Source organism: Cherax quadricarinatus, chromosome 13 (assembly GCF_038502225.1).
Source record: "Cherax quadricarinatus isolate ZL_2023a chromosome 13, ASM3850222v1, whole genome shotgun sequence".
Lineage (NCBI taxonomy): Eukaryota > Metazoa > Arthropoda > Malacostraca > Decapoda > Parastacidae > Cherax > Cherax quadricarinatus.
Window position 1 is genome coordinate 46284623 of NC_091304.1, and position 18807 is coordinate 46303429.

The window sequence follows — 18807 nt, forward strand, 5'->3', positions numbered from 1 at the left end:
GATCCATTCACATCTACGACGGTTCCATTCCTATCTAGGACGGATCCATCCACACTTGGGACAGATCCTTTCACACTTGGTACAGGTCCTTTCACACTTGGTACAGGTCCTTTCATACGAGAACGAAAGACAGTGGCCGCGGTACAATACAATACTAGCTTTAATTAAAAGCTTCCTTCAAGAAAATTACCTTGATACTGATGAAGAACTCTCGATTCAATGAAACGGAGCTTCCCTCTTGAACATCGGGTCAAACCTGATTACTTCCCAATCCTCAGGCTATTAACGTGTGAGTCGCCTCGCAGCAACTAGGTGCTGATTACGTCTCCTCGTAAGGTGGCTGCTGCTGCAGGGGTTCTCAACGGTGTGTGATGCGGGGTTTGTATCAAGGCTAAATCAAGAGGTTTATTGGGCGAGATAAACGCCGTTGACCAACTCTGGAAGCGGTGGTCAAGGGGTGTGACGACGCAACCTGTTTTCAAATGAGACATGAATTGTGTGGTGAACTGCTCTTCGCGCATTTCTGTGCCCTCGTATATTATTCTCAGTTAGGTGAGGATAGGAATTAAATGAACGTGCGGTACGTGGGTATCTTTATTTTGATGACGTTTCGCCAACTACTGGATTTAAATAAAGATATCCAAAATTTGTGCGTATGTCTAATTCCTCTTCTTGTCGGTATTATATAAGGTATTTATAATAACTAGTTACGTTAGGTTTATTTAGGTTAACGAATATTAAGGTATAATACTTGACAATAACAAAATTAACGAAAAAAACATGGCTTATATATGGCAGCGCAAAGCATATTGTGAAATCTGAAGCGTGTATTTTTGGCAGAAAAAAAAATAAGGATGGGTTGTATGAGTGGATCAACCTTTCCTCTATATACACGGTTTTCTAACCTGTTCAAACTTTGTATATAATGAGGAATTTATCTCACCGAAAGCAGCAGTGTATTATACACCTGGAATGTGGTGTATATCGGTGTGTATATACTTTGAATTTAATACCCTGAGAGGTTTGAATCTCGCGATGTATATACACCGATAGGTGTGTATCGCCCAGTGTAAATACGCCGATATGTATGCATCTTCGAGTGTATATGCATAGAAAAGTTTGTATTTCCCATTGTATGTACACTAAGTTTGCTTTAAATCCTGTTGTGAGAATGCGGGTCTGTAAGCCCGTTTTTCTTTATAATAAAATAATAATAATAATAATAATAATAATAATAATAATAATAATAATAATAATATTATTATTATTATTATTATTATTATTATTATTATTATTATTATTATTATTATTATTATTATTATTATTATTATTATTATTATTATTATTCATCTATGATATTTTAATGCCCCTGTACCACATTTGTGTTGAAAATAATTTTAAACACTGTGTACCGATTGCTGAAGTTCATTCACATTTTCGTACTTTGGACGGTAAATAAACGTCAGTTTTGTAAAGTAGTTTTTATTAAAACATACTTTGGTTCTTTACCTTAATTGTGAGTTATTTCGAGGACTACCTGTTTCTCGGGAAGACCTTCGTGCGGTCGACTGATTTTTATACCTGGCAAAGTAACTAGATTAGCGTGACTTAACTCACAGCGTTACAGTTGTTAGTGGGTACACACACACACACACACACACACACACACACACAGCACGCTCAACACTTCACACTTTCCACACACACAGGCTAAACACCTTAACCACACCATATACCTTCAACACACCCCTCCACACACCACACTCTACACCACACTCCATACAAGCACCGTCAGAAACACTGAAGACATGCAATCCCAAAATATATTCAGTTAGCTGAGACAACACACAAGACGTCTCCACTGTTTACGGATCTATCTCCCGTATTTATATAATTGTATTTTTATGATAGTCAGGAGGGTGTAACAGGCATTGCTAATTAGACGGAGGTGGCAGATTAGAAGGTTTATCTCATTCTGGCACCACCAAATTTGCATGCAGGGTGAAGAGAGGGCTATAAGTGCTTGGGTGAATTAGGAAAAGAATAGATTATATTAGACTACATTATACAAGCACACACACACACACACACATACACACACACACACACACACACACACACACACACACACACACACACACACACACACACACACACATACGAACACACACACACATACACACACACACACACACACACACACACACATACGAACACACACACACACACACACACACACACACACACACACAGGAGGCTGGGAAGAAAGCTTGACCAGGCAGGAATCAGGAGGGAATGCACTAAAGTGGAGTATTTTGTGGGAAGGACACTTTGAATATATATATTTATATATATATACATATACATATATATATATATATATATATATATATATATATATATATATATATATATATATATATATATATATATATATATATATATGTCGTGCCGAATATGTAAAACTGGTCAATTAGCAAGAACTCATTTAAAATTAAGTCCTTTCTGAAATTTCTCTTATACGTTTAAAGATATATTTTTTCATTAACGTTAATGTAAAAAATTTTAATTTTGCAACAATAGAATCTTAGAAAACTTACCTAACCTTGTTATAACAAGAGCAATTTATTTTAGCCTAACCCAACTAAATATATTTTAGATTTGTTTACAGTAATTTAATACTAAACAAACACAGTGAAATAAAAAATTTTCGTTAGATTCAGAACGATTTTGGCGAAATTATTGCATACACAAATTTTCACTTGTCCTATATGGCAAGATGAGCGTTGCTATTTAAGCCAAGATCGCAAGTTCTGCCTATTCGGCACGATATATATATATATATATATATATATATATATATATATATATATATATATATATATATATATATATATATATATATATATATATATATATATATATATATATATATATATATATATATATATATATACCTCCACTAGACCTCTGGTCCACACCTCTGCTTAACATTCCCTCGCTTCTTGTTCTTGCCGTCAACATTAAAATTGTCAGCGGTTATTTATGCTCCACCTGACACAAAACAAAAACACTCAAGGGTAAATACATTTGTCTCTTGTGATTGTTTTTCTTATCTTTCTCTCTCTCATTCCTGTATTATTTACCTTTGTTTTAGTTTTATATTTAATGTGTAAGAAATCAAACAAGCCAGTCAATTGCTTTTGTTACTTTTATATCTTACAAAAGATGAGTGAATCTTACAACGAGAATCTGTTACACTCAATTAAGCACACCAACGAATATTATTAAGTTTCAAGACAAGATTACTTCAGTTGTCTGTTGGAGTGATGATAAATATCGTTTTAGAAGTGATGCGTTTAGTTCTAGAAGCGATACATATCGTTGGAGAGATGATGACACATTTTAGCAAATCTGTCCAGGACACACATGAAGATTGATCATTAGAGTTATGGGAAAGCGCTAAGCCCGTTGGAGAGGGGTCACGCAGCGCCTGAAGAATAGAAGGCAAATCAATTTATTTCCTGGAAGTAGCTCCAACTCTTTGATCAAGAGCCCTTTGCAATCATCAAGGGAAGAATGAAGGGAGAACTGAAGTATAAAAGAAAAACCTACACACTTTTCGGTGAGCACTTCTCATACTCGTTAGAAAACCGAGTCCAATAAATGGCCAAGTCTTCCAGTATGAGAGAGAGTTACACCATCAGCAAGACTCCTCGACACATTTGCTTCCATAAATGGGTAAAACACATTTTGAGAGCCAGTTCATCATACCAGTATCCTTCACACCTGTCCCTCCACACCTGTCCCGCCAAACCCGTCCCTCCATATACACGCTCCTCCACACCTGTTATTCCATATCCATCCCTCCACACCCACCCCTCCTCTCCACACCCTCACCGACAATACTGGTCAGACAACACTAATTGAAATTCGTGGACCTGCTGGGAATTTTTGATGGCTTGCCTGAGAATCTTTTTATATCTGTCTAGCGTGAATGCTGGCGGCCTTTTATAGCTTCTAACATTAATAACTTCTGTGTTTTACACTGAGTTAAAGTAAGATTCCTGTCATGTAGTTGAATGAGCATCACCCTGTCATGTAGTTAATGTAGCATAACCCTGTCATGCTGCATTTGTAGTACTGTTGCCTTGCCGTGCTGTAGTTGTCAAGTGTAGCTGAAGTGGCATTCCCCTCTATTTTCAGACGCAGTTAAATGACCATAGTCTTTTCTTGTTGTACATGAAGTTCCATCGCCCTGTCATGTTGTACTTGAAGTAGTATCACACTGTCATGCTGTAAATGAAGTAGTATCACATTGTCATGCTGTACTTGAAGTAGTATCACGCTGTCATGCTGTACTTGAAGTAGTATCACGCTGTCATGCTGTACTTGAAGTAGTATCACACTGTCATGCTGTACTTGAAGTAGTATCACACTATCATGCTGTACTTGAAGTAGTATCACACTGTCATGCTGTACTTGAAGTAGTATCACACTGTCATGCTGTACTTGAGGTAGTATCAGACTGTGGTGCTGTACTTGTACTTGAAGTAGTATCACACTATCATGCTGTACTTGAAGTAGTATCACACTATCATGCTGTACTTGAAGTAGTATCACACTGTCATGCTGTACTTGTCATGCTGTACTTGAAGTAGTATCACACTGTCATGCTGTACTTGAAGTAGTATCACACTGTCATGCTGTACTTGAAGTAGTATCACACTGTCATGCTGTACTTGAAGTAGTATCACACTGTCATGCTGTACTTGAAGTAGTATCACACTGTCATGCTGTACTTGAAGTAGTATCACACTATCATGCTGTACTTGAAGTAGTATCACACTATCATGCTGTACTTGAAGTAGTATCACACTATCATGCTGTACTTGAAGTAGTATCACACTGTCATGCTGTACTTGAAGTAGTATCACACTGTCATGCTGTACTTGAAGTAGTATCACACTGTCATGCTGTACTTGAAGTAGTATCACACTATCATGCTGTACTTGAAGTAGTATCACACTGTCATGCTGTACTTGAAGTAGTATCACACTGTCATGCTGTACTTGAAGTAGTATCACACTGTCATGCTGTACTTGAAGTAGTATCACACTATCATGCTGTACTTAAAGTAGTATCACACTATCATGCTGTACTTGAAGTAGTATCACACTGTCATGCTGTACTTGAAGTAGTATCACACTGTCATGCTGTACTTGAAGTAGTATCACACTATCATGCTGTACTTGAAGTAGTATCACACTATCATGCTGTACTTGAAGTAGTATCACACTGTCATGCTGTACTTGAAGTAGTATCACACTGTCATGCTGTACTTGAAGTAGTATCACACTGTCATGCTGTACTTGAAGTAGTATCACACTGTCATGCTGTACTTGAAGTAGTATCACGCTGTCATGCTGTACTTGAAGTAGTATCACGCTGTCATGCTGTACTTGAAGTAGTATCACACTGTCATGCTGTACTTGAAGTAGTATCACACTATCATGCTGTACTTGAAGTAGTATCACACTGTCATGCTGTACTTGAAGTAGTATCACACTGTCATGCTGTACTTGAAGTAGTATCACACTGTCATGCTGTACTTGAAGTAGTATCACACTGTCATGCTGTACTTGAAGTAGTATCACACTGTCATGCTGTACTTGAAGTAGTATCACACTATCATGCTGTACTTGAAGTAGTATCACACTGTCATGCTGTACTTGAAGTAGTATCACACTGTCATGCTGTACTTGAAGTAGTATCACACTATCATGCTGTACTTGAAGTAGTATCACACTGTCATGCTGTACTTGAAGTAGTATCACACTGTCATGCTGTACTTGAAGTAGTATCACACTGTCATGCTGTACTTGTGCTGTACTTGAAGTAGTATCACACTGTCATGCTGTACTTGAAGTAGTATCACACTATCATGCTGTACTTGAAGTAGTATCACACTGTCATGCTGTACTTGAAGTAGTATCACACTGTCATGCTGTACTTGACTTGAAGTAGTATCACACTGTCATGCTGTACTTGAAGTAGTATTGAAGTAGTATCACACTGTCATGCTGTACTTGAAGTAGTATCACACTGTCATGCTGTACTTGAAGTAGTATCACACTGTCATGCTGTACCTTAGAAGTAGTATCACACTGTCATGCTGTACTTGAAGTAGTATCACACTGTCATGCTGTACTTGAAGTAGTATCACACTGTCATGCTGTACTTGAAGTAGTATCACACTGTCATGCTGTACTTGAAGTAGTATCACACTGTCATGCTGTACTTGAAGTAGTATCACACTGTCATGCTGTACCTGAAGTAGTATCAGTAGTATCACACTGTCATGCTGTACTTGAAGTAGTATCACACTGTCATGCTGTACTTGAAGTAGTATCACACTGTCATGCTGTACTTGAAGTAGTATCACACTATCATGCTGTACTTGAAGTAGTATCACACTGTCATGCTGTACTTGAAGTAGTATCACACTGTCATGCTTTACTTGAAGTAGTATCACACTGTCATGCTGTACTTGAAGTAGTATCACACTGTCATGCTGTACTTGAAGTAGTATCACACTGTCATGCTGTACTTGCAGTAGTATCACACTGTCATGCTGTACTTGAAGTAGTATCACACTGTCATGCTGTACTTGAAGTAGTATCACACTATCATGCTGTACTTGAAGTAGTATCACACTGTCATGCTGTACTTGAAGTAGTATCACACTGTCATGCTGTACTTGCAGTAGTATCACACTGTCATGCTGTAGTTGTCTGGTGTAGTTTATGAAATTAAGTTCTGCCCTGTAATACCAAACTGTTTTTGATAATATACGATTATTATTATACTCAAAAAAAAATACATAAACAGTTCGTGAACATTTGGTTTAAACCAGGCAAATGATAGCCATTAAAAAATTCTATGTTAATGAATTTGGTAAAATAAATTCTTTATCAATGGAAGTAAAACAGAGAATTGTATTAGAGTACAGTGGTGTATGTTGTTACATTTAAGGAGAAACACTAGGCTTATAGAGGTTGTAGGGATCCTGAAGATTGATATTTAATAAGGTTTGATCCGAGGAAGACGGTGGATAATGAATAACTATATATAATTCATCAGATCAGGAGCCCATTATGAAGTCTGGTCTTGGAAATATATTCGTACGTTGTTCCTTGAAAAGTTATTGACTTTTTGCGACGGTGGAACATGATAAAGAATACAAAAATACGAAGACGTAAAAACGTTCTCCTTTCCTTATTTTTCCCTCTTCGTAGTTTCACCTTTATTGCTGTTATCCTGCTGCGTCTGTCCTCCTAAGAGCCTGTCCCACTAGACAGGAAGGACACAGCCGCAGTCAGAGATGCTGACAGAGAAAGCCGGTCTCCGGCACGCTTCCTCCACCACACTCAAGCCCTGACACACCCGGCCAAAGGGAAAGACGGTCTTGGAGCGTGGTCCATCCTTCACGCTGATGCAAAACTGAGCAGCGGTCTCCGGCCGTGAGCTAGCCCGCACCACCTGAAGATGCGAAGGAGAGGCGTAGAAACTCAGAGTAATAAACAAAAGAACAAAGGTTTCATGAATTACTGGTGTACAAACTTTTCAAGTAGATGAATAAGAAATAAAGATAAGATTGATAAATAATATTGATGAATGAGGCTGATGATTATAAAGTTTCTTGATCTCAAGACTGAAAATTGCTGCACACTAACAGCTAGACGAATTCGAAGAATTAGAGAATATTCAAACATCCTTCACTGTTTATATGAGCTCAGTTAATTCCCTAAATTATTGGGAATGCTCGAAGACCCATAAGCTGTACTTCCTGGAGGAGCTTGATAAGCTCCACCAGGAGGATGTTATCAAACTTATCAGTCTGGAGGAGCTTGATAAGCTCCTCCAAGCTATAAGTTCTACATCAATTGCACTCTGGTACCTGTGCCAAACTACGTGTCGCTGTGAGCACTAACAGCCTGACTGACCAACCTATCAGTCAGGAGACGTGGTGTATTATCATATCTTCTAGAGATAAGCCCCAAACCTATTAAAAAGAAAACCTCCTCCACAACAAGTGAAAAAAATGAAGAATGTCTTTTATAATGTTGGAAGCCTCAGTAATTGTATTGGCTCCTAACATGGATCCCCATCAAATCGAAGCTCAGCGATGGACTAAATACGGCAAGATTTCGTAACGACAAATCAGTTATGAGAAATCTACGGGGATGGAGCTACTGAGGTACCAGGGCCTCAAGGGGTGGCACATCGATATTATGTGATAAACATTATTTCTATTTAACATATACGAGTCTGTACGTGGAGAAAGTTATTCCCTGGGAAGGAGTAAAAAACAACTTGATGCCAGGGAGGGATCTCTTGATCTTGTGAACTGGAGCTGCCCTCCTTTTCCTCAGGTGAAACCTAAATCCCTCCTGTTTTCCAGGTGTTGTATGATCCGCTACGAGTTTAGTGCTTCCTCGTGTATACAATAATCGCAGCACATAGCCACACACATCCAAGTACTAATCCGCAAACAAAACAAAATCTTAACTAAATTTTAAGAATAATTCAGCCAAAACGGATCAATGAATTTACGTCCCATAGAGTTAACGTGAGTACTGAAAATTCAACTCTGGAAAAAATTTACCTCCAAGACGATAAAGACGACTGGTTATTGGGGGTTCAAAGCCTGTCGACTACACGGAAACTATTGAGGCTTTGTCACCTATTCACCACCAGTCAAAAAGAGTTCGATCACTTAGAAAGCGATTAAAGGAAACTGAGAGTGTCAATACACTGAGAGATATACAGCTCGTGGTAACGACAGAAGCGGTTTCTGAAGATTGCTGAAAGAATGACCTCATTCAGAATGTTTCTTGCTTCTCTCATCAACGCTTGATTTATTACTTACTTCAGCCGACGCTTTAAAAATTTAAGATATTTTTTATAGTAAACACTGTAATAATAATTTTATTATTAATAATAATAATAATAATAATAATAATAATAATAATAATAATAATAATAATAATAATAATAATAATAATAATAATAATAATAATAATAATAATAATTATCATAATAATAATAATAATAATTGTTATTATTATTATTATTATTATTATAATATCTCATTTTGCTGCAACAACCTAAAAAACTAATGACTGGAGCGCTGGCTCATGACAGGATCATGATGGATGATCTATCCTGAGCCAGTTATCTCATTAGAACACCGAGAAAAATTGCGTACTTGTCAATTACCGTACATTATCTAAACGTTGATATCCTTATTCATAAAAATAATTCAGCACGCTTGTCCAACGCAAATTCGCTCTATGCAAGCTCGTACCTGGGGTCAAGATGCATACCAGTGTATATTAAGTATCCTGGACCCGTACTAAATTAATAATAGTTAATCGCTCAGTTAATATGTCTAATCCTCTCTTCCCTGGAAAGTTAGTGTGACTTGTAAATGGTCGAAGTCGAGCCGAAGCGTCGTTATAAGCTGCTCTCTCCTATGTGCGGGTTATTGTGCCATTTTGTTTTGTATTAATGTTAAAGATTTTGATGTGATAAGGAGACATTTGACATGGATAATTTAAAAGGTTGCAAGCACCAACAATGCTCCTATTTGCAACCTATCTTCATTTTACACATTTTGTTTTCGTAGACATTTTCCAGCGTCAGTTTCTAGAAGTTCCCAGCTAACATATTAAGCTTAGTAAATAAATTAGACACATGTGCAACACTTTGGTATCTTTATTGTCGAAACGTTTCGCCACACAGTGGCTTCATCAGTCCAATACAAAGAAGAACAGTGAAGATGTATCTCCATTATTAAGTGTAGTGAGGTTAGAGCAAGTTACGTTAACTTATTTAACTACAGTAACGTAGCATTACATAAGTAGCAGAATTTTGTAAGCCTAACTTAAAGTTAACATAAATATTATCGTTATAAATATTTGTAGGTGGAGGAGATAAACCCATAGGGATTATGCAGTGTTTGGAGGATACGAAGCAATAAGGTTCAATTCTAGTAAGGTGAGAATAGGTCCGATTCCTTGGATCACGAGCTCCTCCCAGGCATCAAGAAACTTTCCATCAGGTGGGTTAACATAAGTATTTTTATTATTATTCTTACGAAATCTGCTAACTTTATAAGACCGCACAACACTGCGAGGCTGAGGGAAGGTATCGGCTAAAGGCAGTAGTGTGATTAAGCAAGGATAGTCAAAGAGTCAAAGTGAGGAAGTTTGGGCGCTGAAAAAAAAGCCTGCGATAAAGAGTGCAATCAATCAAAAGGGTGTTTAACCTGACAAGCATCGCAAAAACGCCTTACAAATCGTCTTTTGCAAGTTAGGAGGAGCCGGATTTATAGTCAGGTACGGTGTAGAAGAATATTTAAACTTTAGCTTCCCATTCCCCCACTCACTATCGAGTCGAAAAAGGCAACCCTCACACATTTACTAAAACAAACGACCTCAGGGCTAGAAGAGAGGTATATACTAGTGACCAACAGAGGACTATGTGGCAGCCACAGGATCAAAAGGACCACAAATGCATTTCCTCGACAGACATCGGAGAGATAAAAGATCAACAGATTGAGTCAGCGGATCTGGGACTGACCCTCCCGTTCATCGTCTATCCCCTCACCAAAGAAGCGTGAAGCGTGTTGCTCACCAAAGGGCAGCAGCTCCACGGACAGCCTCGACTGTCAGGCAAGAAACATGATGCACATTTCCAAGCCAAGACCATTTTTAAAACCTAATCTATAAACTGTGCTCAGCAAGAAATATTTAGTCCTGGCCAGGTACACAATTTCAGAAACTTTGGACAGTGTTGTGACAGCTGCTATGGACGTGTAGTTCTTAGATTTGGTAGCGTTCAGTACCTTTTAATTTAATTAAAGATGAAAAATAAAAAAACACATTGAAAAAATAGTCAGGAAGACTGAGGTGTATAATCAACGTATGAGTGGATGAATAAGACATGCCCTATGATCACATAAGCAATCTGTATGCTTCTGAAAATAACTCTCTAGATCCTTACTTAAAAAACATATCACATGACTAGTCATGACAACATCAAAAGTTTATCTAATAGTCTGTTAATGCCGTTTAAGGTCCGAGTGTGGGAGCAGCGTCTGTATAACAACATCCTCCACTGCGAGTGTGGGAGCAGCGTCAGTATAACAACATCCTCCACTGCGAGTGTGGGAGCAGCGTCTGTATAACAACATCCTCCACTGCGAGTGTGGGAGCAGCGTCAGTATAGCAACATCTTCCACTGCGAGTATGGGAGCAGCGTCAGTATAACAACATCCTCCACTGCGAGTGTGGGAGCAGCGTCAGTATAACAACATCTTCCACTGCGAGTATGGGAGCAGTGTCAGTATAACAACATCCTCCACTGCGAGTGTGGGAGCAGTGTCAGTATAACAACATCCTCCACTGCGAGTGTGGGAGCAGTGTCAGTATAACAACATCCTCCACTGCGAGTGTGGGAACAGTGTCAGTATAACAACATCCTCCACTGCGAGTGTGGGAGCAGTGTCAGTATAACAACATCCTCCACTGCGAGTGTGGGAGCAGTGTCAGTATAACAACATCCTCCACTGCGAGTGTGGGAACAGTGTCAGTATAACAACATCCTCCACTGCGAGTGTGGGAGCAGTGTCAGTATAACAACATCCTCCACTGCGAGTGTGGGAACAGTGCCAGTATAGCAACATCCTCCACTGCGAGTGTGGGAGCAGTGTCAGTATAACAACATCCTCCACTGCGAGTGTGGGAACAGTGTCAGTATAACAACATCCTCCACTGCGAGTGTGGGAGCAGTGTCAGTATAACATCATCCTCCACTGCGAGTGTGGGAGCAGTGTCAGTATAACAACATCCTCCACTGCGAGTATGGGAGCAGTGTCAGTATAACAACATCCTCCACTGCGAGTGTGGGAGCAGTGTCAGTATAACAACATCCTCCACTGCGAGTGTGGGAGCAGTGTCAGTATAACAACATCCTCCACTGCGAGTGTGGGAGTAGTGTCAGTATAACAACATCCTCCACTGCGAGTGTGGGAGCAGCGTCAGTATAACAACGTCCTCCACTGCGAGTGCGGGAACAGTGTCAGTATATCAACATCCTCCACTGCGAGTGTGGGAGCAGTGTGAGTATAGCAACATCCTCCACTGCGAGTGTGGGAGCAGTGTGAGTATAACAACTTCCTCCACTGCGAGTGTGGGAGCAGTGTCAGTATAACAACATCCTCCACTGCGAGTGTGGGAGCAGTGTCAGTATAACAACATCCTCCACTGCGAGTGTGGGAGTAGTGTCAGTATAACAACATCCTCCACTGCGAGTGTGGGAGCAGCGTCTGTATAACAACATCCTCCACTGCGAGTGTGGGAGAAGTGTGAGTATAACAACATCCTCCACTGCGAGTGTGGGAGCAGTGTGAGTATAACAACATCCTCCACCGTGAGTGTGGGAGCAGTGGCAGTATAACAAAATCCTCCACTGCGAGAGTGGGAGCAGTGTCAGTATAACAACATCCTCCACTGCGAGTGTGGGAGCAGTGTGAGTATTAGAACACCATCCACTGCGAGTGTGGGAGCAGTGTGAGTATAACAACATCCTCCACTGCGAGTGTGTCAGCAGTGTCAGTATAACAACATCCTCCACTGCGAGTGTGGGAGCAGTGTCGGTATAACAACATCCTCCACTACGAGTGTGGGAGTAGTGTCAGTATAACAACATCCTCCACTGCGAGTGTGGGAGCAGCGTCTGTATAACAACATCCTCCACTGCGAGTGTGGGAACAGTGTCATTATAACAACATCCTCCACTGCAAGTGTGGGAGCAGTGTGAGTATAACAACATCCTCCACTGCGAGTGTGGGAGCAGTGTCAGTATAACAACATCCTCCACTGCGAGTGTGGGAGTAGTGTCCGTATAACAACATCCTCCACTGCGAGTGTGGGAGCAGCGTCAGTATAACAACATCCTCCACTGCGAGTGTGGGAGCAGTGTCAGTATAACAACATCCTCCACTGCGAGTGTGGGAGCAGTGTCAGTATAACAACATCCTCCACTGCGAGTGTGGGAGTAGTGTCAGTATAACAACATCCTCCACTGCGAGTGTGGGAGCAGCGTCAGTATAACAACATCCTCCACTGCGAGTGTATGAACAGTGTCAGTATAACAACATCCTCCACCGTGAGTGTGGGAGCAGTGTCAGTATAACAACATCCTCCACTGCGAGTGCGGGAACAGTGTCAGTATATCAACATCCTCCACTGCGAGTGTGGGAGCAGTGTGAGTATAACAACATCCTCCACTGCGAGTGTGGGAGCAGTGTGAGTATAACAACTTCCTCCACTGCGAGTGTGGGAGCAGTGTCAGTATAACAACATCCTCCACTGCGAGTGTGAGAGCAGTGTCAGTATAACAACATCCTCCACTGCGAGTGTGGGAGTAGTGTCAGTATAACAACATCCTCCACTGCGAGTGTGGGAGCAGCGTCTGTATAACAACATCCTCCACTGCGAGTGTGGAAACAGTGTCATTATAACAACATCCTCCACTGCGAGTGTGGGAGCAGTGTGAGTATAACAACATCCTCCACTGAGAGTGTGGGAGCAGTGTGAGTATAACAACATCCTCCACTGCGAGTGTGTCAGCAGTGTCAGTATAACAACATCCTCCACTGCGAGTGTGGGAGCAGTGTCGGTATAACAACATCCTCCACTACGAGTGTGGGAGTAATGTCAGTATAACAACATCCTCCACTGCGAGTGTGGGAGCAGCGTCTGTATAACAACATCCTCCACTGCGAGTGTGGGAGCAGTGTCAGTATAACAACATCCTCCACTGCGAGTGTGGGAGCAGTGTCAGTATAACAACATCCTCCACTGCGAGTGTGGGAGTAGTGTCAGTATAACAACATCCTCCACTGCGAGTGTGGGAGCAGCGTCTGTATGACAACATCCTCCACTGCGAGTGTGGGAACAGTGTCATTATAACAACATCCTCCACTGCGAGTGTGGGAGCAGTGTGAGTATAACAACATCCTCCACTGCGAGTGTGGGAGCAGTGTGAGTATAACAACATCCTCCTCCGTGAGTGTGGGAGCAGTGCCAATATAACAAAATCCTCCACTGCGAGAGTGGGAGCAGTGTCAGTATAACAACATCCTCCACTGCGAGAGTGGGAGCAGTGTCAGTATAACAACATCCTCCACTGCGAGTGTGGGAGCAGTGTGACTATAACAACATCCTCCACTGCGAGTGTGTCAGCAGTGTCAGTATAACAACATCCTGCACCGTGAGTGTGGGAGCAGTGCCAATATAACAAAATCCTCCACTGCGAGAGTGGGAGCAGTGTCAGTATAACAACATCCTCCACTGCGAGAGTGGGAGCAGTGTCAGTATAACAACATCCTCCACTGCGAGTGTGGGAGCAGTGTGACTATAACAACATCCTCCACTGCGAGTGTGTCAGCAGTGTCAGTATAACAACATCCTCCACTGCGAGTGTGGGAGCAGTGTCAGTATAACAACATCCTCCACCGTGAGTGTGGGAGCAGTGTCAGTATAACAACATCCTCCACTGCGAGAGTGGGAGCAGTGTCAGTATAACAACATCCTCCACTGCGAGTGTGGGAGCAGTGTGAGTATAACAACATCCTCCACTTCGAGTGTGGGAGCAGTGTGAGTATAACAACATCCTCCACTGCGAGTGTGGGAGTAGTGTCAGTATAACAACATCCTCCACTGCGAGTGTGGGAGCAGTGTGAGTATAACAACATCCTCCACTGCGAGTGTGGGAGCAGTGTGAGTATAACAACATCCTCCACTGCGAGTGTGGGAGCAGTGTGAGTATAACAACATCCTCCACTGCGAGTGTGGGAGTAGTGTCAGTATAACATCCTACACTGCGAGTGTGATAAAAATGATTTTGAAAACCGACAAATTGAAGAATGAGACTCTTGTGTCTCACGATGTGTTCAGTCCATCGGTCATGAGAATGATGGACTGATCACATCTACTCCGGACTGAGGGACTGATTACATCCTACTCCTCCTCATCTTCCTCTGTTATTCCCTGTATTGGACCGAAGAAGCCACTGGCTGACGAAACGTTTCCTCAATGAATATTCCCAAATGTTGCACAAGTTTCTTCATCCTCCACTGCATTATCAACGCCTGGATCAACGACTTTGATCCAGGCCCTGCAGTGTTGATTTCCTTCCACACTGAGTACGTAATCACCAGTGAGAAATTTATATGCCAGAGTCTGGTGCTCTCATTATCGTTATATCGATGGGGGATAAGAAGGGAGCGCCAAACCCATAGGGGGTCATACATAGCCTGAGAAATGGGAGGCAATCGTGTTTAATAGAAGGAACAGAAGGTTATTTTCACTTTCGTAGATCAAGAGCCCATCACCGCGTAAAGCAGTGGTTCCAAAACTGGGGGTAAATTACCCCCTGGGGGTAATTTAACCATTTTTGGGGGGTAATGGAGGGGTGACAGAAAAAAAGTTATGAATTCTGAAAATCAAGAAAACAATGCGGTACCCAGTATGAGGATTATTGTTAACTTTGTCTTAGTATATAAAGTTGTAAAGTAAACCTATTATAAGTAATAAAGTTAAACCAAATAACAATAAACATCAAAAACTAATATACAGTATTAGAAAAGAAGAAATATATAGCTAAGTGTGTGGAAACCCAAAAGTATTTTGACAAGTATGCTTCAGGACAAAAGTCACTCAGTAGCCCAGATCGACCTGTCCAGTACGCGTCACTCACTTCCAGAGGCTGCCTCTATTTCACACTGTCAGTTTATCTGTGAGCATCAGCCGAGGTAGACATAAGCTGGTATGTATGTGTACTGCCCTGTGCAGTATATAGTTAGTATTTACCCACTGTTACTGTGAATTTGTAGCTATTATTAATTTTATATATAATGTATGTGTGGTTCTTACGTTTTCAATGGTTTTGCTAGGATTAGCAGAGTATGCGAGGCTGTATACGTTCACGTTTAGCCATATATATCAATAATAACAACATTTTGTGAAAGGGGTAACATGCTTTATGTGGCATGTTAAATTGGGTAACAAGCTGAAAAAGTTTGGGAACCACTGGCGTAAAGGAACCTCTCCTGATTTGTCTGTGCTGTCAACAGCTGTGCGTAAATAAACCTTGCAATAAGTGAGACACAAGTCTGTCTGTTGACTGCTACATGTACTCTGCTAAGGGTACAGATGGGTCCAGGTATACTACACAAATAATCCGCACATTGGACCATTTACAAAGTCGGTAGGACTACTGACATTAAGTTGCACTGCACTGTTTACAAAGCAAATAGTCCAAGTCGGACCAAAACGTCGTCGTAAGCTCCTCTCTCCTATTTGCGGGTTATTTGCGTATTGTTCCAGTCACGGAATTGTGCCTTTTCATTTTTTGGTGGTACAAAGTACACACCACAAAACGTAGTTGAAAGACATACAAGTAGTATGGACACTCTTATTAGCAGGTGATATTTCGCTTCAACATCAACCTTTCTCCACTCTTCATTATACTACCTATTCAATAAAGCGACACGTAATCCGCGACAAGAGATTTCCATATTGTTTCGGTGCTCTTTACTTACAAGGTTCCGGCTTCTGAAACACCTTAACAATGCTATCATTAGTAGAACCTCATGTGTCGTCTCTTTGTCTACAAGAAAATCACAGCAAACAAGACAAAATCAATGTTTCATTTTTACTACCAAACACATTGTGCCCCAATAAACCCGTTCTTTTATTAACATTTGTTTGAAAGTGTGTTAATCTATTTGTAGTTACAAGAGTCATTCTCGTGGTGTCTCGTCTACGGTGTTTAATTAGTCATATTTTTATTTAAGTTTCCACTGGCTTCACATACATGGCTAAGATCACAAGAAAACTTGTTAACTCAATTGAAATACAAGATGATTATCATGTTTAAATATTAGAAGTATTCCAACATTTACTGTTAAGAGAGAAGCGATCAGAGGATACACATCCATAAAGTCCTGACCAATAGGCAACTGTTGCACAAACTAAAAATAATAATATTTAATTTGCAAATAAAATATAATTTACGATTCTTTAACATAGAGGCTTATACGACTTGTTGATTTTCCTGGTCGTTTGTCCTAAAATCACATACGAGACTGCACACACATTCACACCAACACCCGCAGCTTAAATCACACGGAAAAGGCGAATACACACATTGCCCTGTGCAACCCTAAGCAACCTATGTGACAGACACGCATAAAACTAAACTTTACTGCTCATAATCATTATCATAAAGTAAATTACATACTATCACAGTTTATATGTTGGCGGAAAATCCTAAATATGGAGAGAGCCGGGGTACCACCTCTGTTAAATTGAACAGGTATTACCTCATTAACATTTTAATCTTTTACTTAACCAGTTATGCTTTACCTTGTATGTTTATTTCAGTGCAGTTTAAGCGCAAGAAGCAACATCTTCTAGATAAAGTAAAAAAAAAAAAAGCTTTGAAAAGCAAACTTTTATTGGGACAGTTTTGATTTATTAGGATCTTTATCAGGACTTTCAGAATACACAAACTGTACTGGACAATAAATAACAAAAAAAGGCACAATACCGTGGCTGGAACGATAAGTACTGGACAATGTCATCTGGTTTCTGCCCGACATGTTTTGCCGACCAAAAACCACATGACTCTTCAAGTAGACTGATGAGTGAGACCCATTCAGTGGTCAGTCGTCACGTGAGGTCACAGACCCTGAGCTGCTTTGGGGATTAGTGTGGACGGTTACAAAGCATGGCTTGCTTCTGCAGTGTTTTAAAAATTGAGGTTGGAGAGTTGAAGGAGGAGGTCTTGCTTCTCCAGGAGGAGATTAGGAGGCTGAAGGTCCACCTCAATGGGTCTGGGAGAGAGTGTGAGGTGGCTGGAGTTGTGGGGAATGAGGCTTCTAGCAGCGAGGTGCAGTCTGTCTCTCGCTGTGGGGAGGCTGTAGTTGGGGAGGCAGCAACGGCTACCAGCAGTGAGGAGCAGCCCAGCACCTGCTACAAGTGGCGAGTAGTTCACAGTAATGGAAGGCGCATCAGAGTAAGGAAAGTTAAGAGTGAAGATCTGAAGGTAGGAAATCGCTTCTCTGTTCTTCAGGATGAATGTACTTCAGTGGCCAGTGAAGGTAAGGGTACTACTGCCCCTGCTAATGGAGGTAAGCGCATTCTTGTGGTTGGTGACTCTCAGGTAAGATACATTGACCGTGCTTTTTGTAATAGGAATAAGAAGATGAGAGATAGAGTGTGCTTCCCTGGAGCTGGTGTTGGGGACATTGTCAACAGGCTGGATAATATCATGTCAGGTAATGGGAGCAAGCCCATTATCTGTCTCAGTGCTGGTGGAAATGATATTGGGAAGGGTAGGAGAGAAGAGCTGCTAGATAAGTACAGGTCAGCTATAGATTTCATTAAGTCTAAGGGAGGGATCCCAATCATATGTAGCATCTTGCCTAGAAGGGGAGTAGGAAATAAATGGTTGTCTAGGGCAATTGGTGTAAATTGCTGGCTAGACAGATACTGCAAGGAACTTGCAATCCCATTCATTGACAACTGGAACAACTTTTATGGCAAACATGATATGTATGCAAGGGATGGGGTACATCTCTCTGGGGCTGGGGTGGTAGCACTTGCAGACTCGATTGAGAAGGCCATTGGTGAAATGCCTATGATTTTAAACTGATGGAAGATAGAGGTA

At 41.0% G+C, this 18807-nt stretch overlaps 1 protein-coding gene across 11 annotated transcripts in view; it reads right to left on the reverse strand.

Moving 5' to 3' along the window:
- Positions 1-18807, reverse strand: part of LOC128688568 (uncharacterized) — a 120147-nt gene that overhangs the window by 63369 nt on the left and 37971 nt on the right. For 2 of the 11 annotated variants that reach the window (XM_070084690.1, XM_070084691.1), the window contains exon 9: positions 6671-7542. The exons of 2 other annotated variants lie outside the window; for them this stretch is intronic. In XM_070084690.1, the coding sequence (XP_069940791.1) occupies positions 7354-7542 (189 nt within the window). In that variant the 3' untranslated portion in view covers positions 6671-7353. Of the gene's footprint in view, positions 1-190; positions 473-3193; positions 4297-6669; positions 7543-17799; positions 18320-18807 lie in introns of those variants that run through there. 7 more of the 11 variants (XR_011391966.1, XM_070084694.1, XR_011391967.1 and 4 more) reach the window with 7 other exon arrangements.